Source organism: Mastomys coucha, unplaced genomic scaffold, assembly GCF_008632895.1.
Source record: "Mastomys coucha isolate ucsf_1 unplaced genomic scaffold, UCSF_Mcou_1 pScaffold14, whole genome shotgun sequence".
Classification (NCBI taxonomy): Eukaryota; Metazoa; Chordata; class Mammalia; order Rodentia; family Muridae; genus Mastomys; species Mastomys coucha.
In genome coordinates this window covers 2,963,314-2,991,150 of record NW_022196896.1, presented here as the reverse complement: position 1 = coordinate 2,991,150, position 27,837 = coordinate 2,963,314, and the positions used below count along the sequence as shown (strand labels likewise).

The window sequence follows — 27,837 nt, the reverse complement described above, 5'->3', positions numbered from 1 at the left end:
CTCTGTAGACCAGGCTGGCCTCGAACTAAAGGTGTGTGCCACCACCGCCCGGCTCGCATCAAGATTTTTTTGGAAAAAAATCAATTCAGCTGTTCCTTGTACACAAATAACAGACAAAAAAAATCCCTTTAAACTTAAGAGTGCATATTATGTGTGACTTAACTTCTAATTTTGTCTGATTTGTCAAAATAAGGGTGCTCCATTATTTCCCATATTCCAAAGGAAACAACAGTTTCCCCATTTGACTGTGGCCAAGCAGTACAACAAAATCTGAGCCAGGCTTGGTAGAGTTGCTATTGCAAATCAGAATGACACGCATGTCACCATTTATTAACTATTAAAAATATTAATTACAAAAACTGCAGGGTTTTTTCTTTTGTGTGTGGTTAGGTTTTTTTTTTTTTTTTTTTTTTTTTTTTTTTTGAGACAAGGTTTCCCTATGTAACAGCCCTGGCTATCATGGAATTCCCTTTGTAGACCAGGCTGGCCTCAAATTCAGAACCCTGCCTGCCTCCTGAGTGCCTAGATTAAAGGTGTGAACAACCATGCCTGGGAGTCTGCAGTTTTCTGTCCTTTTCACATTCCTAAATAGAGCCTACCACGATTGCTTGTGAGGTCAAAACTCACACAGTTCACCTTGATAAGTATATCCCAGAAGGACTGGTAATCCACACAAGATCAATAAAATTACCAGCTTCCTAAAAAATATAATGGACACATTTCCTTGAACAAAAAGGTTACAAGTACTTGCAGACCCACGGGAAAACTGATGCTCGAGTCAGCAAGCTCTCCCTTGCTCCCTGTTAGAGTCCTTGTTATGACTGAGCCTGCACCCCACCCAGGGAGTGCTGTGCAAAGCCACCAGGAGAGTGGAGTCTTGCAGACACATTTATCACGTATCAGGTCAGCATGAGAATTTAGGTTCAGCTTCTCTCCTTTTCTTATGTCAGAATGCTATCTTCTCTGTTCTCATGTGCCAGGGGTTTTTGTGAGGACTGTAGTTTAAACCAACAACCAATTACCATATTAGAAAGTTATCAGACTAGAGAATCTTTGAGAATATTGAAGAGTAATGCAGTTGAGATGGTTTTGTCTCAAGCAGGGTCAGTAAACAGGTTTTTTTTTGTTTTTTGTTTTTTGTTTTTTCTGTTGAAAATGCTGGAGACCAAACTCAAGCCTCACAATGTGAGGTCAGCCTCTTCCAGTGCGGAAATCCACTTGAATTTAGCAGCTTTCAGGTTTGTGGGCAGCAAACAAGGACTATTGTATGATTGTGCCAGGGTTCTCTCTGTACAGAGTATCCTCTGGAAAACCCCAAGTCTCAGTATTTTAAAACCTCCACATAAAGGGGTTAATTGGTTTGGTAAGAAGTAGGCCATCCCTTATACCTGTTCCAGTGAAGAATTCTGACATAATCTGCAACAGTTTGACTACCACATATCGTCAAAACCTGAACACCTCACTGTGACAGTGGGAACATGGCTCGGTCCTCTGCTGCTTGTTCCTTTTACCCAGTTTATCCTCTCTCAGAGGACGAAGGGTAACTAATCTGTGCATATGCAACATGCAAAGTGAACATTCTTTTGTCAAGGTCAAAGGTATTTGGAGAAAATACTAGAGGAGATGCTTAACAATACCAAAAACCCACCTATAAACAAATCTCTGCCAGTTTAGATATCTGTTTAGATATAATAATGTAGAATTGAAGCAAGCGAGTGTTTAACTTCTGTGCAGGGCTTCTCACTTTTTAGCACCTTGTACTTAATGGTTCGCAGCAGCAATGCAAATGTCCTAGGGACAGCCCTTTGCTTTTCCACACTCCCTGCTTCCCTTCAAGTTCCAGGTGGGTTCCAGTTTTCTTTACACTTTATTTCTTTACAAATAAACCAACCAAAAAACAAACAAAAAAGACAAACGCAAACTTGGCCTTTAAAAGACCATCTGTTAGCTGTTCTTTTTTATTTTTTTAACATACGTTACATCCCCATGCATTAGTTCTGAATGTTGCTTCCTAACCACCAAGAGAAAATTTCAGACAAGGATGTTTCTAACACCACCTTCTATTTCGTTGCTTATGTTCTCCAAATCACAACCTACAGAAAGCAGCTAGGAAACAAGCTTGCTGATTTCAACCCCCGTGTCAGTGTCTTAGACAGAGGGAAGAGCCTCATGCAATTTCTACTTTCTGTTTGTTTGGTTTTTTCGAGACAGGATTTTTCTGTATAGCCCTGGCTGTCCTGCAACTCACTCTGTAGACCAGGCTGGCCTCAAACTCAGAAATCCACATGCCTCTGCCTCCCAAGTGCTGGGATTAAAGGCATGCGCCATCATGGCCCGGCTCAATTTCTACATTTTAAAATGGGATCAGAAGAGATCTGAAAATAGCTCAGGGGGAAAAATTGCTTGATTTGCAAGCATGGAAACCTGAAATTGAATCCAGGCATGGTAGGATCGGTCTGTAATCCCAATGTTCCTATGAATGATGGGAGGAAGAAGGCATCTTGGGAAACTTGCTGGTCAGCCAGCAGTGAACAAGAAGTGAGTTCTCAATGAAGCTGAGGAGTGACACATGTAAGGTCACCCTGTGAATACTACAGACGCACCGTGACACATGGCACATTCAGGTGTGTGTGAACACTACACATGCACACACACACAAATTTAACATTGAGGATTAAACTACCCAGTTGTGATGCCTATGCATCAATGCCTGACACACGATATTCCTGACGGTGCAATGGTGGCACTCAACAGCCATCTAATTGGATGTAAGGCTCACTCAGCCAGAAAGTATGCCTGTACTGGAAACCTAGTCAACGGCCTGGGGCTGGTCAGATGGTGGATATAGAGAATTTACTACTGCGGCTTTATGAAATCAGCATAATTCCTAACTGCATTCTACATACTTACCCTTATTCCCACAGGTTAGTGTTAACTGCCACCCTCATCAAAGAAGCTTGGCTTTGCAGCAGATGGAAACTACAGAAAAGTACAATGGCAGTGAACAGCCAACTGGAGGGTATCCAGCCCCAAGGGATGCACCACACCCAATCCCTGCACCTAGGGCTCAAGGAACAGTATGAATGAAGCAGATTATAAGAGACAGAGGGCCGAAATGAGAGAGGCTTTATTCATATCTCAACAATATGGCTGCCTAGCCAAGCCTGCACAAAGAACACAATAGACTTGCTAAAGTGGAAGGGAACAATCCCACCAGGTCTTACCTTAACTACAGGAAAATATGGGATTCTGACAAGGGGAGAAATAATTCTTTCCAGGGATAAGGCCCCTAATTGGTTATAAAACACCAAGTGATTAGCCTTGTAATCAGATACATACAAGCAATACTAAACACAAGCAGACTGCATTTATGTATAGACGTAACAGTAAGTTGTTACATGAAAATTGGCCATGAAGTTGAGAAGGGTGAAGGAACATGGGACAAGTGGAAGGAAAGGGGAGACATGATGCAATCAGTTTAATATAAAATAGAGTTTAGAGTTGGTGTAAGATTAGGTAGTAGGTGATGGAAGCGAAAGCAAAGCCTAAGCTAAAGCGGAGGCCTTGAACGCCAAGGCAGTGCTGAAAGGCATCCATAGCCACAGAAATAAGATCCAGTCCAGAGGTAACCTAAAAAACCTCAACGTGCACCATGCCATCATCAAATTCCCAACCACTGAGTCAGCCATGAAGAGAGAGGACAATGACATGCTGCTGTTCACTGTGGATGTCAAGGCCAACAAGTACCAACTCAAACAGGCTGTGAAGAAACACTGTGACATTGATGCGGCCAAAGGCAATACCCTGTACGACCTGACGGAGAGAAGGCCTCTGATTATGACACTCTGGATGTTGCCAGGAAGACTGGGATCATCTAAACTGAGACCAGATAACTAATTCTAAATATACACTTTTTTTTTCACCATAAAAAAAAAAATAGGGATTAGAAAACCTAAATTCAGCTGGGCAGTGGTGGCACACGCCTTTAATCCCAGCACTTGGGAGGCAGAGGCAGACGGATTTCTGAGTTCGAGGTCAGCCTGGTCTAGAGAGTGAGTTCCAGGACAGCCAGGGCTACACAGAGAAACCCTGTCTCGAGGAGGGAGGGAGGGAGAGAGAGAGAGAGAGAGAGAGAGAGAGAGAGAGAGAGAGAGAGAGAGAGAGAGAGAACCTAAGTTCATAATGGGCATTCTAGCTGTTGACAAAAGTTACAGGATAGCTGTAGTGGTGGGAGGAGCAGAGAGGTAGGCAGATTTCTGTGAGTTCTAGGTTAGCCAGAAGGCTATACTATGAGACCCTGTCTCCAAAATAAACAAAAATTTCAACTTAGTGTTAGTAGCTAATCTGGTAATATGGGAAGGAGAGGACACACAAAGCTTTTATTTTACTTATCTCAATTGGCACAAACACAATTAAAGCTTTACTCAAGAGTATTGTAATGGACTTTCTGTGGAAGTCATTGGGTTTTGTTTTTTTGTTTTTGTTTTTGTTTTTTTTTTTTGCTTTACAGATTTACACACTGCAACTCATGTTAACTTACTCAATCTGGATCCTTCTGAACAATAATGGCGAGATGTGTATTAAGAAGATGCTCTCCAGGCTCTGTTCATGAACCACATAGCCCGGAGGATTGCTTCTACTGTTCTTAATTTAGGATATCTTCTCACATACATCTTCTCTTATAAAATGCAAATGTAACCTATCCAGTAATGTTTAAAATCTTTATTCTGCTTCTATCTCCATTCTAATAAAAACAAACAAACTTGACTACATGGTCCTTTTTAGACACTGTAGCTGGATTACTCCTCCAACTTGACGCCATATTCATGCTCATGTTTGACCTTATTCCTATGCCATCTCTCCAACACAAGCTAAGACCCCTAGGTCATTTGCTTCCACTCCTTGGCTTTGTGGCAATGCTAGCTCTATTTATTCACCGCGGCATCATCTCTAGGCCTGCCTACCACATGATCAGACAGAAGATGCTACAGGTGCTGCCTTCTACAGGACAAGTTCAAAATACCACTTGATTTGTGTTGTGTTCCATTTATCAGATCAATATTTTAGTTCTGATTTTCACTTTCTCTTCCTGAGAATTTGTTTCCTTCCATTCCAAAAAGGAGCTTAACATTACTATTTTTCTTTTCTTGTATTTTGAGACAATGTTTCACTGTTTTCTTACTTCATAGGAACCAGGCCTATCTCTGGCTCCCTAGCATGTGCCACCACGGCCAGGCTAATGATACTACTTTTAATACATGTCTAAACTGGGCTCTCTATCATAATCCTAACATTACAAACTTTATTCCTGGAACAGGTTCTATCTATTACCCCAATTTTTACCTCTTTAGCAAGCAAGTGATTTTTCACTACGCATAACTAGGAAGAGAACCCATACACTAAAATGACTAGCAACTGATATTAGGACTCTTACTGGTCTCCCAAAGACATCTGGCATGGCCGAACACCTCACCATGCTCTTTCTGGATTTTGTCTCTTCCTTTCCAAGACTTGGCTGGTTTACTTTCTTCTGCCCACCAAGTATTGATATTCCTCAGGCCTAGCTGCTTGGCCATCCTTAATTTCCTACGTGGAGATAACTTTCAAACCTCCACCCTATGTTAAAAATGGCAAATGCCCAAACTTTTACTTGTAGCTGTTCTTAATTCTAACAAAATATATTAAATACTCAAGAGATGAAAGACAGAATATTCCCTTTCAAAGTATTTCAGCTCCAGAATTGTTTCAATTAGGAACACTGTACTTCTTTGCTGTAGTAACCTACAGGAGCCTCAAATTCAACACTGATCCTTCTAAACTTACTCTTGTAGTAAGTTTAATTACACTGTAATTAAAGTAAATTACCAAAGCCAAAAATCTTACAATATATACTATTTCTCATTTTCAACTTCTATCAAATTTGTCATGGACTCTTGTAGTGCATTACTTTCAAACATGAGAGCCTCCAGTTAGCAATTCCATCAGGCTTCTACTAGAAGGAAATAATTATAATTTCTTCTTTTAAACATTGGAGTTCCCCTACACCAAGCTACAAATACTTTTCTATATACTCCCTTCCTTTTACATCCATCCACTTATAATAAATGCTTGCTTCAATCCTACCTACACCAGTTTGAATGGAAACAAACCCCATTTTATGCCTTTATCTTCCCTTCCCATAATCCATAACCAAATGGCATAGAATATTCTAGATTACTCAATCCTATCTATTTTTTTCTCCTAGGCTTTTACTACTGTTCTATTCAGTCAGTATTCTCTTTCCAGAATGACTGAGACAATCATTCAGCTACTACTTAAATTAGCCACTGGATTTTTTTTCTTACTGAACATTTACAACTGCAAAAATCACATTTCTGTTTCAACCCCAAATGTCAACTCTTTGGTTACTAAAAAGTCCAATACAGGTGGATCTAAGACACTAAGATGATGTAGCCCTTGCTCACCCTCCCTGTTGACACCTTACTTTTACCAGCTTTCTATCACCTCCTTAAAAGCCACTCCTCAGACCCTTTATATAAAGGCACACTCTTCTTTTGGCCTAGAATTAGCTCTGACTTTTCTGACCTAAAAAACACCATCTCCTTTTACCGTTTTTTCTCAATAACCAGCATCACTCCTTTGAGAATATTACTCTATACTTCAACTCTGATCTCAATAAAGAGGGAAAAAAACCAGTAACTCAAAAGGTCATGAAGGAAACCCAAGTGTTTTACAATAAACAATTATGGGGCCAAAAAGCTGCATTTGATGAGAAAGTTGTAGCACAGTAAAAAGCATTTTAGACAAAAGAAACAGTTAAGACTAAGGCCTTGAGATGTGAAGAGCCTGCTGGTTTGGAGATTTAGACTGAAACTAATATAACCACTATACAATAAGCAAAGGAGACTAACAAAACGGGCTTACAAGTATATATAGGCAGAACCCCAAACATTCCAAAAGACACTGTGAAGTTGAAGGTGATATTGCCTGAACATTCCACTTAGTGGTGGTAATGGAGACATTCAAGAAAACCATACAAAAAATGATTGGTTGGAGATCATTACATGAAGAGAAGTAGAAAGACTTCTTCTATGTAGGAGGTATAAATGCTTTTGCTTTTCAGAATAGATCAAAGCTGAGGTGATAAACGGTCAGGGGGTATGATGCTTAGTTTAGCCGTACATAGAACTGGAATGGTGATGTTCCTTTAAGTACACTGGTAATAACTCCTCAGAATGAACACACCACACCCACACACCCACACCCATGGGGAGGGGATTCTAGGTGGAGTAAACATAACATATAGTAAATACTAAGTGAGGAAATGGACTGTGGAACCAAATGAGCTATGATTGGACTCAAATGAGGCATCATTGGGTATTACTTGCATGAATAGAAGATACACTTTTAATTTTCACTAAAAAGAACCCAGTAAAACATGATGGGAAAGTTCTCCGTCTCTGACTTTGAAGCAACCTTCGTAAGGGGATGTAAACTTAGAACTAAAGAGAAAGAAGGGGCCATGTGGATGAGCAGCAGGAGTGGAATGTCTTAAATTTGGCAGGGGCTCTGACAGGAGGACTGGAGTGTGGTAAAAATACACAAACCAATACTGGGCATTACTGAATACAAGATGATATTCAAGCCATTAACAGCCAATAAGGATCAATACACTGGAGTGATAGGCCAGTAAGAAAGATCGCCATGTGTATCTAGTTGAAATACTGCACACCTGATCAACTCTGAGAAGGAAGCCCACCCTCTTAGGTAACACTGCAGATGGAGGTCAGGGTCTCATGCCTGTAAATGAGCTCTCTGCCAACAGAGCAAAGACAGTTCTGCAGAGCTTTGGACTTCAATACAGCAGGACACACTCTTAATGTTTTCATGGCCTTTTAAGCCTAAAAGTTTCCCATTAACGGTTCCCAGTACACTGTTTTCTCCAAGACTTTAAAATATCTAGTATGCTAATGCACTGTCTCCTTTTCAGGGAGGCACGGAAATCACTATCATAACTTGCTATCCATGACCACAAAGAAGGCTTGCACTGGTATCTTTCATAAACACTAGTTTCTCCCCCATGTGCCTTCTGGGTAATCACCTTCCCCCAATCTATTCACTGAACAGTGCCAAGTGTCCAAAACGAGCACTTCATTAGTTGTTCAATTTAATGCACTCAATGGACACCTTCTCTTTCATTAAAAAAATTTATCTGTCTAGCTTTCTAAAATGTAACTAATTTTAACACTGCTGAAAAAGTTCCCAGAACTGAAATGCTTAACTTAGGGCAATGATTTACTTTGAATAAGATTTTGACCTGTTAAAACCCTTGAGATTTAAATAGAGGGAAAAAACCCACTTCTAATGACACCTGGACAAATTTAGGTTGGAGAAAGAGGATATTTTAAGAACAGATTGAGAAAAACTATATTTGAAACAGTATGTTTTCATTGTTATTTAGTACCAAGGCACTCCACTCCATATCAGCTTGACCTGCATGCTATCCTGTACTTCATTTTTGTCTTATTACATAATTTCATCAGTTGCACCCTAAAAATGTTCTCATTCCTGTTTTAACATTCACTACCCATAAAATACATACAATAAATGCCACTCAATGTTGGCAATCCTCTCTTGGAAAATAAAGTAAAGAAAAGTGTACTGGTTCATTTTCTAATGAGGAAAGAAGTTGCACAGTGTATTGTTTTCTCTTCCATATTTTCTGTCCTTGTTTCTGCAGACAGGTTCTCACAGGTAGCAGAAGCTGGCTTGGGTTTTGAGGCAATCCTGAGTACTAGAATCCAGTGTGGACCACGATGCCTGGTTTTGCATTGGCATTTTCACTTTACAGTGGCTAACTTAAATGACTGGCAAGGAACCTCTTTGCTATGGTATTCTATCAGGCATTATTGCTAAACACCCATATTTAAGGGTTAGGAACGTCTTAAGCAAATTGTATGAAAATGTCCCATGAATAAAACAATATTCAGTTTTTTAAAAAAATATAAATCAACCATGAAAACCACCTTTATTTTAACATTAATAAATAACAGTGGGCTTACCAAGGATTTTAATATGCCAAGTATTATGCATACTGAAAGGAAACCTTAAAGTGAAACCAACTACTCAACACAACCCATTAGGCCCCCAAATAAAACTGTAGTACTTTAATAATTAAACTTTAAAGTTTCCAAAAGAAATTAAGTTCATTCTTTCACCATGCTTATTTATTCAGAGTACCAGTGACTTCAGTTAAGTAACTCATTCTCTGCAAGTCAGACGCAGAACACGGGAAACACATCCATGTGACCACAACACCACAGGTCGGGGTAGCACTGTGAACGTAAATGCTTTATAACATATCGAAAAAACAAACAAACGAACAAAAAGAAAAACAAACAAACAACCCCAAAACAAAGAAACAATGCTATTTCTGGCAAGCAAGAGAGTAGCTATCCAAAGGCTGCCTGTTTCCAGTCCTGACTTCAGCTGTGCTTTCTTTCCATGAGGGCTGTCAGTGCTCCAGAAAGAACTTCTTCCTCCCCGCACAGATGGGTGAATAAAGCTAAGCTAGAAGAACTAGTTACTGAATGATCAAAGAATCAATCATGACTAATACTGTTCTTGAAGACTAATCTAATGAAAACCGTATCATTAGATAATGTGAAGACAGACAATCTGCACAACCTAATGCCTATAAATAGTAAAATCAAAACATAATACTTCCTTATAGAAAGTGTTTCATCTATATAACTATAAATGTTAAGGATTCTTGCATTTTATAAACACAAGATGGGCTCACTTGGATGATACCAATTTTAAAATTTATAAAAATGTCTAAAAAATTCTTTCCACAAAAGTTTATACAGTTTAAAGCTATACACCATCCATAAATCTCAGAAAATGGGAGGGAAAAAAAATCTTATAAGATCACATACAAAAGAAGAACTGAAATGTGATTTTATTTAAGGCAATACTGGGCTACTTCACAAACCACCACCTGGAATATTTACACTGCGCCACTACTAGTTTCTATCACATTGACAAAGGATTTCTTAAAATACCAATGTTTAAAATCTTCAATGTAGTAAAGTCTTTATTCACATTTCCATTACATTTCAGGGACTCAAAGTAACTATATCTGATCAGAAGCAATGGAAAAAGAAGGAAAAAAAACCCCTGTAGCTTTATGAATGAAATGAAGGGATCTGCTCTAATTTCACATGATCACCATCCAAGAGTGGAGGATGGCAAATTCACAAAGCAGAGGGCTGTAATGTGCCTACCGTGCGAAACACCTTGTTAACATCTTGTAAATGTTTTATGTTAAAAAAAAAAAATTAACTATGGCAGTTCTAGTTTTAGTTCAAAAGTTCTTAATTTAAAACAATAAAAGTTTAAAAACGTGATCACTTCGTTAAAATTAAATTTGCAAATATAAATGTATCGTTTACTCATTTAGACTTACACACTGCTGGTGGCAGCAAATGATTTACAATAATAAATATATACAAAAATATCTACAAATAAAGAGTACTGCTATACATGAATGGTGATCTGCTGAAAAGATACCAATCACACTGATAATTCAGTATCGTTCATGGAAAGGACAACTGGGTGACAGAAATCTGAGGCTTAACTCAAATTATTTACAATAACTGAAGTATTGATTCTGTTCAAGTCCCATAGGGATAAAATAAAGTTCTACATGACAAATGTCATGGCTTTTTTTTTCTCATTTTTTTTTAAAGCTAGGTTAATTCACGTCAACAAATTAAAAGCTCACTCCAGCATGCTCGATGGCTTTCTATTTAAAATAGAACTACAAAGGATATGTATGTACAGTACATGGGCTGTCAGTACTGCCCTCTGCCTGCGGCTTTACCTACACTGACTCCTTTTAAAACAGTCCTATCTGTATTATTTGATAGTACTTCAAGTTTTTTTAGACTGACAGTAGGTTTCATTTCCTGAAGCTGTTTTAAGACAAGCTCAGAGCGATCTTTAAGAGTCTTGTCTAAAACAATTTTTACATTCTCACTGCACTGAAGCTTTGAGGGATTGGCAAACTGTACAAAGATTTCACTGTCTTTACAAGAACACACATGATTTCCACCAGTCACAGCAGTCTTATCAACATGTCTCCTGGAGTTTGAATGGGATCCTCTTTTACTTCCACTGTTTGAATGGTCTCTATCAGTATTTTTCTTCTGCTTCACTGCAGACTCTTCAAGAAACTTCAGAAAGGATGCTTCAAATCCCATAGGTTTAAAGGAGCTCCAGTCAAAGGATGCAGGATGCTCCTCAGTGGTTTGAACTGCTACAGCAGTCTCTTCCTCTTTCTGTGTATTATTTACCACCAATGATACTTCTGGCTCAGTTTTATCAATCTTCCGTTTCTTATTCTGCACAGGGTTTTTCTCTTTATAAACTCTCTTCAAATTACCAGTCTTTTGTCTTTCTGATATGCAGGAATCATGTTCCTGAAATTCATTATTTACCTTTAAAGTAGTATTGACTTGGGTTTCTGCATTTGTGCTGTCTTCATTTATTAACTTTGTAATAAATAATTCGGTTAACTCATCCATTTCATCTTTTTCACCTTTTATACCTTCTTCCTGTGGAGCGGCAGCTGGCTTTGAGTTATCGTTTTTCTCTAACACAAGTGAATCAGGATCTTTTTTATCATTCTTTTCATCTTCTTGCTCAGAGATTTCCTTTCCTTGTGGGTTGCCATATCGCTTAAAGACAATAAGAATATTGCGGTGCTGTGATGTAAATGCCTTGGACAATTTATGACACTTATAATGTCTAATTATATTGCTTTCACTTGTAACAACTGAAGTACACCCTTTTATCATACATGGATACTGTGTCACAAATTTACTTGTACACTCTGCCAAGGCATCATTCCTAGCCTTTATGGAATATACGTGCTTCCCACGTTTTAGAGAGTAAGGCTTATTTTCCTCAACCTGCACAATTTTTGCACTCTTGCTTTCTAAATTACTTTTTTTCTTTCGCTTTGTCTTTGGCATTCTCATTCCATCTTTCCCGGATCTGTTGTGTTTTGTTGCCCGATGTTTAGACTTTGATTTTTCTTGGTTTGCTTTACTTGATATATTTTCCTGGCCAGTTAATTTTCTTGGCCGAATCAGATGGTCTTTATGCTTGTCATTATGTTTATTAAAGATGTGTCGGAGAAGATTAGACCGAGTGGCATATATCCTGTCACAGCCTTCACAGTCACACTTGTATATGCCATCTTCTTCTGTCTTACTTGTCCTTGTTCCAATTCCATGGTCTACCTCAAGATGAACAACATAGCTGAGGTATGTTGTAAAAGAAGACTTACACTCCAACTGATCACATGGAAATTTGCCAACATCCACTGCAGCAGTCATGCTTTCAATTTCCTCAGGGGTCATTTCATGAAGTTTCATGTAGTGCTGTATTAGGCCAGTAATTGCTTGGAAAATCCTAGAACAGTCACTCACCTGACACCTAAATTCTTTCATTGATTGTTTAGGTTCAGTTTCTTCACTTTCTTTAACAGCTTCACTTTCCTCTTCAACCTCTGCAGAAAAAGTAGGAAGATTTGATTTATGTACAGCCTGGTAATGAAGAATCAAGTTTTGCTGTATTGTAAATGCAGCAAAGCATCCCTGGTGAACACAACAGTAAGGTCTATACGAACTGTATTTTGTTGGAAATTCAAAGGACTGGGAAACTGTATTCTTTTCTCTTTTTTCTTCCTTTTCTTTTCTATGCCTCTTATTTTTCCTTCCTTTGGTTTTTAGGTTTGCAAGATCTGCATTATATTGTTCAGCAGAGGATGGGACAGGCTGTGAAGAACTTTCTGGTTTCTCAGGACTTTTTTTTTCTGCAGGTTGTTTTTCTGAGATTACTATTGCATTATCAAGTGCATCGTCACCTGTCACTGTTGGTACCTTGAAGGCTGGCTTTGACTCAGTTTTTGTTTCCTCTGCCACGGGTGGCTGCTTCTTCACTTGATTAGTCTGTGGAGATGACAAATTTTCACTCTGAGATTTTCTTCCATAGGGCCTTTTTATTTTGAGCTTTACCATTTCTTCTATTGTAAAATGATGTACCAACTGACAGTGTGCTCGGAGGTTAGAGTTTCTTGTAAATGTTTTGGTACATGTAGGTACTACACATTTAAATGGAGCAAATTTTAACTGATTCTTCTTAATTTCAAGAATCATCTCTGGAGTATACTGATGAATTTTACCATAGTGTTTAAACAGGGCATCCTTTGTCATAGCACTGTAGTTACAGCCTTGGTTTTGACACACAAAGGGCTTATTGACTCTGTCATTAAGCTGAACATGTATCACTTCGGATACTGGCTGGACTACAATATTTGGAGTTGATTTAGTAGGAGTAGGAGACAATGCTACTGATTTGTTCGTTAGCATACCCTGCGAAGCCGGAGCGGAGGTGTCAGCGTCCAGTTTTAAGTTTTGCAAACCCTCTAAAATGTCCTGTATTTGATCCTCCTTATGTAATGTTTCAGACTGAGGAATGTTATCTTTTGTTGGCATTACAGTTAGGAAAGAGGAACACTGAGAAGAATCAGGCAACTTGTTATCTGGGATAGAGTTTACTGAAGGAAGTTGCATGCTGTAATTTGTCTGAGCATTCTGTGTTGTCTCACCAGTACCCTGAGATCCACTTTTTACCTCAAGTATTTGAGAATTCATAGCAGTTTTAATAATTTCAAGAGTCTTCTCAAAGTTCTGAATAACATTATCTTCAGAAATCTGCAAATCAGAATTCAGTGGTGTGCATGAACTCAAAGGCATCATTCGGGAATCACCATTTTCAGTTTTTAATGTTAAAGGAGTTAACATTGTATGGGGCTCAAGACTGGCTTTACAGTTCTCTTTTACATCAGTTAAAAACAAATGATTGTCAATGTTATTTAATTTCTGTGTGAGATTTTCCACCAAAGCCCGAGGTTCACAATCTGGAATCATGTCTGACCGTGTGCTGGTATCAGGGACTGCAAGATTCTTTGCTGTAAGCCCCATTGTTAAGTCAGCTGGTACCGCATTCTGGGAAGCATTAGATACAATTACTGCAGGAGCAACTTTTTTTCTCTTCTTAGATGCACTATTTCCTTTTTTATTCAAATGACTGGATCTTGTATTTTGAGGCCCACTTATAACAGAAACATGTGCACTATTATTGGTAAAATTTTGTGGTGGCTCAGTAGAACTACTGAACGAACTGGAGCACAAGCCATTTTCAATAGTCTTCAGCAGTAAATCATTTGTTGTAAAGATAGGCAAACTGTTACATTCTTTGAGGGTGGAAGTTTTGGAATTTGGTGTTTGATTCTGGTTTGATGGTGAGGTGTTTGGGTGGCAAACAGTCTGTGCCAAGGGTGTCACAGTTGGACCTGGCATCCCCGCTGCATTTCCTTGTGCTGCATCGGAGACACTGCCTATTGGAACAACCTGAGAAAGCATTTCGGCACTCTCAAATGTGCTGGGAATGCCAGCAGTTTCTAAAGCCTGCTTAATAATTTCACTGCCTTCCTGACTAACACTGGCATTAAAGTTATTCACATCACATCTAGGAAATGTACTTGGTAAAAAGTTTGGACGATTTTCCATAGAAAGAAGTTGCAGAAATGATGGGTCTTTAAAGCATGTTTCTGGATTAAAGTTAGACTGTTGTGGCTGTTGCATATTTACTCCACTCGTGGAGAGAATCATGCTGGCCAGAAGGGAAGGCTGTCTGTTGGTCTGTAGAAGTTCCTGGGCAATCTCTGCTCCATCCAGTGGTTTGCAGTAAGACCTTTTAGACAGGTGTCCACCCAGGGACCTGGGGTTGGTGAAAGCCCTGTAACACCTGCTACAGATGAATTTCCCATCTCTGATAATCGCAGGCCATTTAGCCCTTTTGTTGTGCTTGGGTTTCCTTTCCTTCCCATGTGGGCCTCGAGCGCGGTCTTTTCTCACTTTCTTAGGTGCAGACTGTTGGGCACTGGCGCTACTGAAGTCATCTGCAGTGCTTACTTGGGAAGGGAAAGCTCCATTTTCACTGCTACCTCCTTTCAGAAAAGAGGAATTTATGTTTCCTTCCGTCTGTGAGGGATAATGATTTGTACTACTTTCCAGTTGGGAAAAAACAGAGTTATTCTCACTGTCTGCTGGTGAAGAGAAAAGAGAGCTATTTTCTGTGGGTAGAGGAAGAAAAGGATCTGAGCCGCTGTCAATATTCAAAGGCAAAACTGTTTTGGTTAGATCTTCCATCTGTGCTGGTAAGGTAGTATTAGACAAATTTTCCATTTGTGAACATAACAGACCATCTTGTACATGTTTATCCTGAGAAGGTATATTTGGACTTAGGACACTTTCCACTGAGGGTAACAATGGAGTTGATACACTTGCTAAATGAGCTGGAAAAATGGAAGGCGAGACATGCTGCAACTGGGCTGAACAGGCAGGGTTCCCATTGGCTTTGGTCTGTGGTGTAAAAAAAGCATGATTAGAGCTGCTCACTTGTGACGGCAAAAAATAAACACACTTTCCATGATTTGGTGTATTTAAGTTGTTAGATTTCTGACCTTTTTTAGTTTTGCGCTGCAGTTTAAAAGCAGCATATTGGTCAGGGTGTGCTGTCTTCATGTGTTTTCCAATACTCTGTGAAGAGTTATATGTTCGAGTGCATCCCTCAACCTGGCAGCTGAACTTCTGACCTGGAGCTTTTGGAGGTACTGATGGAGACCCCAATGGACTGCTCAGGGCGGGCTGTGACGGAACAAATGTGATACTTTCTAGTGTCTTAAGAGGTAAATCATAAAGGCTGGATGAGGTTTTAACATCACCTCCACATTCAAACTTGCAAATTTGTGAACTGTCTTCAAGTCCTGCCTCATTTTGTACAGCATAGGTCATCAGAGTGTTCACCTGTCTTTCTAAGCTTTGTGGGTTAAGGTCACCCATCTTCAGTGATTCTGAATTTGCTAAAGAATTCTGAGCAATCTGGGCTTCGTTCAAGCACTCAAAATCTTTCTTCTCTTGGAAACCAGGATGACATAAATGGACACCAGCACCTACACCTGGTTTATGCACACCTGTGCTCAGCGGCTCACCAGTGCCTTCCACAGTTAGGTTTTCTTGCTTTCCAAAGTCATCCTCAATCCCATGGTTGACAGACACCTTGATGGACACAGCTACTTCATTGGTCCGAAGAACAGTAGTATTATCAGGGTTTTCCAAACCATTTGACAATGGTATGTTGGCTTGCCTGAGTTCTGAGGCCGAGATCTGACCTGCTTTAGTCACAGCTAACTCTGCTTTGTTTTTCTCCCAATCTCCACTTCTGCTGCCTGATCCTAGACTCTTCTCAATGCTCTTCTCTAACCTTCCTTCCCCAGCCGTCCCTTCGGAGTTCTGGTTCACCTCATTTCCAGATGGACTAAGCTGGTCTTCAGGGGGCAGCACTTTTTCAGGTGTACTGTGCTCATCCAGATGCTTTTCCATCTCACTCTGAGAACGATACACTTTACCACAACCTGTGAACTTACAAGTATAGGTATTATAATGTTGTGCTTCATGATCATATAGTAAATAAGCTTGTGAAAAAATTCTGCCACATTTTGGAAATAAGCACTTTGCTCTAAAGACTTGATGCTCCTTTCGGTGGGCTAACAGCTCTGCATAGCTATTAAAACCAGCCTTACATTTCATCTGTATACATATATATGGCTTACTGCCACAGTGCATTTGTAAGTGATCATTGAGATGAGTGACACTTACAAAGTGCCTTCTACAGTACTGGCAAATGACTTTCTTGCTTTGCATTTCAAGAAAGCGTTTGGCATCTTCACTATCCTTATGGCCTTTCACATGAGCAATTAAATTTTTGAAGTACTTAAAGCCCTTTTTACAAAAGGTCACAGGGCAATTAAATTCATTAACAGGAACTGGTTTCTGGACAGGGATCACCTCGGGCTCATAAGACTTGTCCTTGTCATCATTCTCATCATCTGAACCATCATTGTCATTAAACACTATGAAATCTGTTGAATAAAGACTATTCTTTTTTATAGGTCGCTGTTCCTGTTTAGCCACAGTATTAGTATTAGTCTTTTGATTTTCATGGGTGGCTGTGACTTTAGGAGGCCTTCCCAATCTTCTTAATGGTTTCATAGCTGCTAGTCTCTCTTTACTAGACTGTTTAACATGCAGTGTAACATGAGGGACAAACGATTCTTTAGAATTAAAATTCTTTGCACATATGGGACAGCTGTAAATCCCATCTTTGTAATGTTTTTGAGCATGCCGTACTATTCTGTGTCCAAGGAATTCTTTGTCACAGAGTAAACAATACTGCATGTAGGCTTGCCAATTCCTAAACCTAGCAGATATAAACCCCCTATCTTTTAATTCTTTTATCTCCTTCTTCTTTTGCTTTTCATCACCAGTATCCATCAGCAGGCCAGAATCAGTACCAAGCCCAGCAGAAAGGCCATTCACAGATGTGTCTCCCCTTTCACCCTGGTAGTCTACTTTCTCATAGACTTCACTGTCATTCAGCTCATCAATTGAGGACACAATAGATGCCTCTTCTCCCATGAGAGCAAGACATTGGCGTTTCAAAGTTTTCCAATCCCAAAATTCTGGATCAAAGGGCCACTGAGTTTTCAAAACGAGTAAGAGCTCACAACGGAGAGAATTTGGTATTGGAAGATTCTCTTCATCATATTTCTGGTCTGGCTGGTTGTACAACATTTCCACAGCATAATATGCATCTACTGTAGGCTCAATAAGAAATTCACTCAATTGGCAAGCACGTTTAACTTCCAGATCCTCAGGCAACAAACATGAAATGGTTTTGCAAATTGATATTTTCACTTCAGTATTTTCTGTAGACTCCAAGCGAAGAGCTTTTACACATAATTCTATGCAGGTAGCAAGTCCAGCCCCTTCAGTCTGTAAAACAAGCAAAATACAGGAAAGGTTACTCTACACTATCAAGCACAGATTCATGCTGTTCTTGAATCTTAAAATAGCAACACAGGAAAAGACACCCTACCTAAAATCAGCTTGATGTGAATATGGGTGTACAAGGAACCAGAAACAAATTCTTAAAAACACAAGTTAAAAACTAAGCAAAGACCTGTCCAAAAAAAAAAAAATCACTTTTCTAACTTTTCAGATCCCTTTTATACAGCAGAGGTCAAGGGGAAAGAGAGTCAGCACAAGGCTAAGAATACTTGCTGTTCTTTCAGAGGACCAAAGTTCAGTTCCCAGTACCCATATCAGGTAGCTCACAACCAGAGTCTGACTTATAATTTCTATAGGAAGCTGTATGTATGTATGTATGTATGTGTGTGTATATATATATACATATATATATATAATATATTCACTCATGAAAAAAATAGAAATCCACTTTTTAATAATGTTTAAAAGACAACTCCTATAACAGAGGCCAAAACAACACTTAAAGACTTAACAGTAGGTGTGATCTATAAAATAAGTCAGGATCTAAGTACCTGATACAGTTTAGTAAAAGTATCTGGGGAACAGTAAATGGTCATTAAGGATCTTAATCATGTACCATTAATTTTACATTTGTCTTGAACCTTAATTCAGTTACAAACTCATTCCTTAGATCCACTAACTTGTTAGTAAAGAAGAACAATTACTTGAGTCTTAAAAGTAGGGTGTCTAGTGTTATCATAAACTAAAATGTCAACTCATCTACAGTATACTTAAACTTTTTGGTTTGGTTTGTTTTTTGTTTTTTCGAGATAGGGTCTTTCTACTTAGCCCTGGCTGTCCTGGAACTTACTCTGTAGACCAGGCTGGCCTCAAACTCAGAAACCCGCCTGCTTCTGCCTCCCAAGTGCTGGGATTAAAGGCATGCGCCATGTGTTTGAAGGTGGAGTTATGACTGTGGCCTGCCTTCTATGGGTGCTTGGAAATCCACTCAGGTTATCCACAAGAATATTGTGTGCTTTTAATATACAAGCCTTTCCTCCAGCCCCAATCCTACTGTTTTTCATTCATGGCTTTATATGCAGTTTATGACTTTTAAGCCTGTTTGCTTACTTCTATCCTTTATCTGCTTTTGTAAGTCTTGATAATAAACTCAACTTAAGCAAGGCTTTTTACATGAATCTTGTACTGACAGCATGTTCCTTCAAAGCAGTTCTGTTTCTGCTTCTGCAACTATGTCTAGTCCAGGTTTCTCATCTCTTAAACGTTGATCATTTACTTGTCATGAGGATTTAAGAACTAAATAACCGCCTAATCTGTGTTAAGAGTTATGGTTATAATTTCTTAGGGAAAGATTTACCTGTTTTGACCCAGAAATTAGCTGAGTATAAGGGCAGCATTCAGATCAAACTCCCTAATGTGAGAAGGTTCAACATTTCATCTGATCTCTATATACTATATCTGGTCTTTAAGGGGATACCCATCAGTTCAAGCTTCCTTTCCCCACCTCTCCTCTCATCCATTCCTCTCTCTCCTTCTCCCTAACAAGATCTGATGCATCACAAGCTTGCATTCAACTATGTAGTCATGGCTAAGTCTGATCTGGGACTCTATGTGTGCACCATTACTTCTGGTCCATGTGGTGCTGGGATTCAAACAGAGGGATCTCTGCATGCTATAGCGAGCACTCTACCAAATCTATAGCCTAGCCCCTCGTTCAGGCTTTTTGATCCAGTTATTAAGTTTTGTGTGTGTGTGTTGAATCCAGGGGGGTGGGGGAGGTATTGTCCTAGTGTTCTTGTAATCTCAGCTGCTATAGAAAAAATATCAAATATTTGTGGCTGTTTTGTAGTAGAGGGGTGATCTAGTCTTTCTTTTTGACCCACTGTCAGCAATAGAATAATTTCCATATTCCTCTTTATACTTTCTGAACTTACATAGAGACAAACTATCAAAGCAGTATAATACATACCAGGTCACTGAAAAATAAAAATGGGAAACTCACAGGTGGTAAGAGGAAGTTATTTGTTTTTATATGAAGTTAGGTTTCGCTAGATCAAATATTTCAAAGGATTTAATATATATATATTATATCTTGATTATATATATATATATATATAAAATCAAGGTCCAAAGCGCTAATGTGGAGGAAAAAAACAATCATTGAAGAAAGTGTCAAAATGACAAAATTAAAGATCTTACTAAGACAAGTTACACAATTTAAATTAAGGAAAAGTATCTTGAATACTCTTACCTCTGAGTTAATAACTTTAATCAGGAAAAAAATGTGATATACAGTCTTCGTTAACAAAGAAAGCTGACGACACCTTTCTAGGTACACTTGTACTGACGGTTCTACCCTTTGCTGCAATTTACTCCAAAACAGAGTGAGTTCCCTTTGAAAAAAGAGTTTAAAGGATAAACAAGAGTAATGCAATAATCATGGAATAAACGTAGAGTGCGTCAATGTAGCCATTACATTTGAAATTAAAACTGACTTTAGATTCCAATTCTATGGATAAAATTATGTCTAACGACAAGATAAATAGCCACTCTGAGTTTCTAAAGAATAAAAATCAGATGCAGTTTCTTACTGTATTAATCAGTATTTTTCAATCTCAGAGTAGCTGTCTTTTAATAAGAAAACATCTAACACTTAAACAAGTTATATAGAAAACCTTTGAGTCACATTTGAACTTTAGACTATGTAATATAAAAATACAAACTCTGTGTGCATAACACCTAACAAGGCATAAGAATTAGAAACATACCTATCTAGGATCACGGGTGTACCTCAGGGATAGAGCCTTCACCTACACCACCACCCCAAATAATAGCTCCATAAAGCAAGTATCTTCTACGTTAAAATCTATCCAGAAGGTTGTTACTATTAGATGAACAAAACTACCAATGATGTTACAGATCCCTGAAGGAAAACACGCATGTGGCTTAAAAGTTAAATAAAAAGAAATCTGAATTCTAAGCTTATCTGATGTTAATAACAATGTTTTGATGGAAAATAACTAAAATGATAAATGTGCCAGCTGTGCCCCATTTATCTTCCATCCCTCATTTAATTCCCCTGCTTCAGTCAGCATTTTCAACAACTGTTCTCAAAGAGCAGCTTTTGCTAATGTTTTCTTCAGAATCCAGCTCCTTAGGTACTATCCTCCTCACTGCTCACTTACTGGACTGGAACATCTATGGAGGACCTAGTTGGAAACTTTTGGCAACATTCACCTTTCTAGTTCTTTAGAAGCCTCGTCTACTTCAATTTTTCTAAAATCTGAATCTTAATTAACCCATGATTTAACAGCATTTTAGTTAACAGAAGGCCACATAGAGTTTGACTGGTTCCATAACAATATCCATTTAGTGAGGTATAGCACTGCACCCTTCTCAAAGACAAATTCTTTAAAGCATACGTTTCTAAGAATGTATCACATCTCTAAGCAGTGTGTACTATGCATGAAAAGTGCCTGCCTGCCACTCCTCCTCCTTCAGCATCTTTCTAATTGCACTCATTGTTATCTCCAAACGGCCTAAACTTCTTACTGTACTCAAACAGACGCCGAGGTTTGTTTGACATTTTGCCTCATGCCATACCCATACGGAAGGCCTTACACATGCTAGTGGGATTACTCACCTAAGCTCTGTAACTCCACTTTCTTCCTCCCATGTGTCCTCTCTAGTCATTCTCCAAACAACTCTCACTGTGCTTTGAACTATGTTTTAAACATGAAGTTTTTAATGTTGCCCTTCAGAGTTGGTAAGAGGCGGCTTCTGTGTGTCATATAAAATTCACTTTGATGTCGTTTTAAACCAATGTAACAATGATTCCCTAGATATTACTGACTCTCACATTATCTTAATGCTCAGAAAATCTACTTGTCCATAATAAACACACTGTGGTTATCCATGACTTTAAGAGCAATCATCTCTGTAGTTAAGATTTAACTTATTCGCAAGAAGCAATTACTCAGAAAAGCTTGGTAACTCTGAACTTTATTTGACTGCACAGCCATTTATTTACCTTGCCTGTTCTAGATTCATTCACATGTCGTGTGAATGCAAATATTCTTATATGCCAGGATGCTATAATCCACATATTCTTTAAAGACTACCTTGCCACTGAGTGACAACAGCTCATCTCAGATAACAATAACCTAGGGCTGTCACCAAGCTTTTTACATGAATGGAAGTCGGAATAAGCTGAAGCCTCCCTCCCAAAAGGGTGCTATAGAAGTTAGGGAATGCGCTGGATTAGGAAGCATATAAAGGAGAATATCCAAGAATCAGCCAGGAGAATGGTCTCTACAGGTATTAAATAGATTGTATTTCCATGGGTAAGTGCTAAGTAATCCAAAATATATAATATGTAAGTGAAAAAATACAGACTCTAATTACAGATTCTACCAGTTTCAGTTCTTTCAGAAAGAACTGAAAACAAATTTAATACTGTCTGATAAAATAAACTTTTTGAAGTTGTATTGTCCTTAACACAAAGAATTCCTATAACTAAAATGTGAACTATTTGATAATCAGAATGCACAGAATAGAATACCTGAAAATACACTTTTTTTGTCTTGGTAAGAAAAAAGATTTTTAAAAATCTCTAAATTACATGAATTATTTTCTGCCCCCATCACAACCACTTCACAGTGGCCAGCCCCTTAAAGAAAATTGAGCCCTCCCCCTCTATGTGTACTGTTTATTCTCTCTCTTTCTGGGGGTTGGAGTTGTCATAACAGCCTTCAATGCCATTGTAGTTAGTGATACCATTTGCCCAAAGCAGCAGGCAGCAGCATGGATCATGGTGTCCACACAGACTCCAGCAGAAACACATACCACGGACATCAACATGGCCTCCAGCAGCAGCACACAGTATAGACATTAACATAGTCGATCTCCTTGCTGCTTTGAGGGGTCAGGTGGATCTGTCATCTCTCCTGCCATCAGAGGCAGTGTTAATCATGGCCAGTGTTACTGCCAGAGACCATGGAGATATCTACTGGGATCTCTACTATTGCTGGAGGCCATCTTGATTATATGAATTCTTAAAATCTACTTTGTATTCTTTTAATTGTTTTTATTTCTTTTTAGATAGGGACTCACCATGTGGTGTTGGCTGACCTGCAACTCACTATGTAGGCCAGGCAGGATCAGCTTACTATGCCACCAGAGTAATGGGATTAAAGGCATGTGCCACCCCACCTGACCTTTGTTTTCTCTTTCTTTCTTTCTTTCTTTCTTTCTTTCTTTCTTTCTTTCTTTCTTTCTTTCTTTCTTTCTCTCTCTCTCTTTTTTGTTTTTTCAAGATGGGGTTTCTCTCTGTGTAGCTCTGGCTGTCCTCAAACTCAGAAATCCTCCTGCCTCTGCCTCCCAAGTGCTAGGATTAAAGATGTGTGCCACCACTGCCTGGCAACCTTTGTTTTCTCATCTCCTTTAGAAAAGAAAAGCAACTCACCAAGCACAGTACATATCTCCTTGCTGGAGCTGCCGTGATAGAAAGGCAGTACATAAAACCAGGGCGCTTTTCTCATCACCCTCAGACTCTAAATTACAGATCATTTCTAATGCATCTTTGCAATCAACTTCCGAAATCTATAGAAAAAGGAAATAGAAATAGGTCATGAAGTGGCTTTAGGATATATATATATATATATACATATATATATACATATATATATATACACACACATATATATATACATACACACATAACAATAAATTTAATTTTTCTTTTGATACACACAAATTCTTATCAGTGAAACGTATTAAGTTATATACTATCAAATGATAACTGAGATAAAGACTTGGCAATAGTTTTTCAAAAATAACCATTCTTTATAACTGAAAAATATTCATTTAGTATTCTGAGAGTATTAAAATCACAGGATACCAACTACCTTCAGAAATATATGAAGGTTCAGTAACTAAGTGGTGTTAATCATAAGCATCTTTTATCCATTAAATTGGATCTATTACCAGAAAAGTACTTTTACCCATTCACAGCACTTTTACCGTTACTCTTTGACTCACTGATTCAAATCATTACTAGAACCAGAAGACACACAGAATGTCGTGGATATAGACTAATAAACTGTCTACTAACCTTAAGGGAAGAAACGAGAATATTGTATATAACTGTATCACTTTAAAAATAGGCTCACTCATCTCTACTATTTTGCTTTTCATCACTCCAACTCAAAGCATTCCTGGAGGTTCATATACTCTAAAGGCAACCTGAGTCATTTAACCTAGTATTTAAAACAAATTTAAGATGTACCACTTTATTATTTATACATATAAAAGAGAATTAGCCAACGACTTCTACAATTTGCTATAACAACAAACAACCAAAGATTATCTTTCTTTCATGAAATAGAAAGATTTAATTCCTTATGGTATAAATGAGATAGTAAGAAGAATTAAGATTTAAGATCATCAGCATCCATGTATCGTAGAACTATGTGTTTCTCTCTCCTGGTTGATAATCTCTCTCACAACTCATAAGATACAAGGTAAGAAAAAGGTATGTGTTATATGTTTAAGACTGAACAAGTGGCCGGGTGGTGGTGGCGCATGCCTTTAATCCCAGCACTTGGGAGGTAGATGTAGGCGGATTTCTGAGTTCGAGGTCAGCCTGGTCTACAGAGTGAGTTCCAGGACAGCCACGGTTACACAGAGAAACTCTTGTCTCGGGGAAAAAAAAAAAAAAAGAGTGAACAAGTGTTTAAATGAAGGACAGTGATATATGATTTTAAGGTTGATCAGTAGTAATAATGATGACAACTGGACTGGGAAACTGGAGGTTTGGCATGCTGATGCTTGCAGATCCATCTCAGCACTCAGGAGCAGAGGGGCAGGAGATCCTAATTTCTAGGCTACGGTGGATTACAAAACAAAAACAGGACAAACACTAAGAAAACTATCGACTTCCCTTTTCGTGATCTAACAATGACTTGTTCTTAAAGATGTTACAAAAAGATTGTTTCTGTTTATGTGTATGTATTAATGCCTATATGTACATATATGTACCATATGTGTGCCTAGTGCCAGAGACCAGAAGACAGAATCTGACTGATTCCTTCAGACTAGACTTAGGGGTGGTTGTGAGCCATCATGTAGGTGCTGGGAGCCAAATCAAGGCCTTTGTGCTCAATCCCTCACTCAGCTGTTTAGCCTACCAACAACCATTTTCAAATAAGGATCCATTGGTAGCTTGCTCTCACTGAATCCTAAACTGTTTGTGGTCAGACACATGTAATCATCCAGGGAAATGGCTGAATAAAGACCGATTGTGTGTGAAGCACCTGTTGGTAACTCCAGCACAGTAAGAGTGGTCCACTACTCCTGTCAGACACACTGTAGCAAAGCCATATCTGTAAGCTACCCCATTTACACAACCTCACAAACAAGGGACCAAAGATACATGTTTATACAATCAATATTTTAAAATAGCTACAATATGTTAAACATGGTGTCAGATATTTCACGTACACTGTGATTAAAATTTTCCCACTAGGCAGAAAGTATAATATTTTATAGATAAGAATTCTTTAATTTGCTTACAACAATTAAGAACGAGACCCACAACTCAAACCATATATGACTGACATCAAAAATCTAAACTCATCATTTTATTTATTACATTATCTTTTATAAGGCTTTTGCTAATTTTTAACTACTCTAACACATTCATCATGACAAATGTCCGGTCAGATGAGCTGCAAGTTCTTTTTTTAACTTTTTCTGAACATGTTAATAACAGTAACGACAGCAAACTACTTCTTAGGGCCAGCTTCTTCACAATTAGCATGGCTAATGGGCACGAGAGGCTGCTGCGAAGATACTACCAAAGCTGACGGTCACTTACCTAGGGTGCTTGGAACCAGATATGCTTTACCTTTCAGATTTTTTAAATTATTTGCATATATACAATGAGGTACTGGGTTTGGGATCCAAATCTGAACATAAAATTTCTTTTCATATCTTACACACATTGCCTGAAGATCATTATCCCAGGTAGTATCTTTAGTATAACCTGTGTCTTGCTGTGACCCATAACATGATGGCAGATGTAGAATTTTTCATTGGTGGTATGTCTGTGTTCAAAAAGTTAAGAGATTTGAGGAAAATTCAGACCTCAGATTTGCTAACTTGGGATGCTCAAAGAGATTTAAGCTACTTAAAATTATTAATTTATTGACAGTCAAGACTTCAATACAGGCTTACATTCAGTCTCATCTTAGAACTCCATAGATCTAAGCATACTGAGGTCCTGGAGTGTTAAACATTGATTTTTACTTGTTCAAGTTTTAAAAAATTCATTATCTCTTGAAAATATGATTTAGTTGAATCTCATCATAGTTTCTTCTAAAACCTGAATTCCTGTTGAAAGCTCATATGGCACCAATTGTATTATTATTTCCCACAATACCTCCATTAAATTAACTCTTAATATTTTAAGTGTATGTGTTAATTCCTCTCCCTTTACTTATATGTATGTATGTATGTATGTATATATACACATACATATAGAAAAAGCACATGTATGTATATGCATATATAAATGCACACAATGTACCAACCAAAATAGTTTGTATCCTCAAAATATAAAAGAACTTCAATTACTAGATTTTATTGCTACAGTGTTATCCAATGTATGCCGGAGCGTGTGCTTGCACTAGCAATCAGAGAAACAGTCCTGTGGCCTGCTCCTCTCCTCTCTTCTCCCTTCCACAGAGGTGCTAGGGTCTAAACTCAGTTCCCTTGCTTATAAGGCCTGGACCTTTGCTCAAACTTAATCTCCTGATTTGCCAGGAGTTTGCCTCCTAAAATATAAAAAATAAATAAAGTCAATAGCAGAGATAAGAGAAATAAATCTAAATTAATGAATGAATAATTTGTGGAAGTAAAATATAACCATTTGAACAATAATTGTGTTAAAATTACAAAGCAGCATAATTCAGGAATTACCAATATATCACCAATTTAGGGGCTATGTCCTATTTTATAAAATAGGCCAAATTTCAAATATAAGACTGAACAGAATGATCTATTTTTAAAGATATACCATGCTAAATTCTCTTATAAAGCAGAAATATAATTTCAGCATGTACATAATGACTTTATTTTCATATGGTTCTTTGTGCTACTTAATAAAAGTATAAAACACTTAAGTAGTACTTCATGTTTACCAATTATATTTTAAAAAATATTAGTTCTAATTATTCATTAAATCTCAAGATGACAGTTTGCTCAGCAAAATAAGATTTTGTTTCATACAGAATTTTAAAGGTAAACTTATCATCACGCCTAAAAAAAATATAAAAACATCATACAACTTAGCACATATTCCTACCTACATCAAGACTCTCCAGTGTCAGAAAAGGAATTTCACAAACTGTTTTCAGATGGCACATTAATTGTCATGGTTTTTTGTCGTTGCTTTTCTGAATAATCTGTCTCCACCCTATTTACAATGTGTACATTCTTTGATTTAATTCTTGATTTTTTTTTTTTTTAAGATCAGGCATAGCTCAGACTGGCCTTGAACTTGCAATCTTCCTGCTTCAATCCCCCAGTGTTGGGATTACAGGTCTGTGTCACCATTCCCATGTCTAAAATTTGTAGATTCTTAGAATCAATTCCACTTCTGTGAATTAAATGTATCAGTATACTTGCAAGGATGCAAGAATGTTCACTTACAAGGCAACAATCTGCCGGCAGTGTGCCTTGGCCTTTAATCCCAGCTCTTGGGAAGCAGAGGCAGGCAGATTTCTGAGTTCGAGACCAGCCTGGTCTACAGAGTGAGTTCTAGGACAGCCCGGGCTACACAGACAAACCCTGT

General features: G+C 38.2%; 1 protein-coding gene across 2 annotated transcripts in view; it reads right to left on the bottom strand.

The window, feature by feature from the left end:
• Nucleotides 1–8,990: 8,990 nt before the first annotated feature.
• The window catches only part of Znf292 (zinc finger protein 292), a 78,283-nt gene continuing 59,436 nt past the window's right edge, over nucleotides 8,991–27,837 (bottom strand). The window contains exons 6-9 of one of the 2 annotated variants that reach the window (XM_031366396.1): nucleotides 23,449–23,585; nucleotides 20,236–20,377; nucleotides 15,599–17,969; nucleotides 13,739–15,497 (exon numbers count right to left, since the gene is read on the bottom strand). In XM_031366396.1, coding sequence (XP_031222256.1) covers nucleotides 15,352–15,497; nucleotides 15,599–17,969; nucleotides 20,236–20,377; nucleotides 23,449–23,585 — 2,796 coding nt within the window. In that variant the 3' untranslated portion in view covers nucleotides 13,739–15,351. Of the gene's footprint in view, nucleotides 17,970–20,235; nucleotides 20,378–23,448; nucleotides 23,586–27,837 lie in introns of both variants that reach the window. The other variant, XM_031366395.1, reaches the window with a different exon arrangement.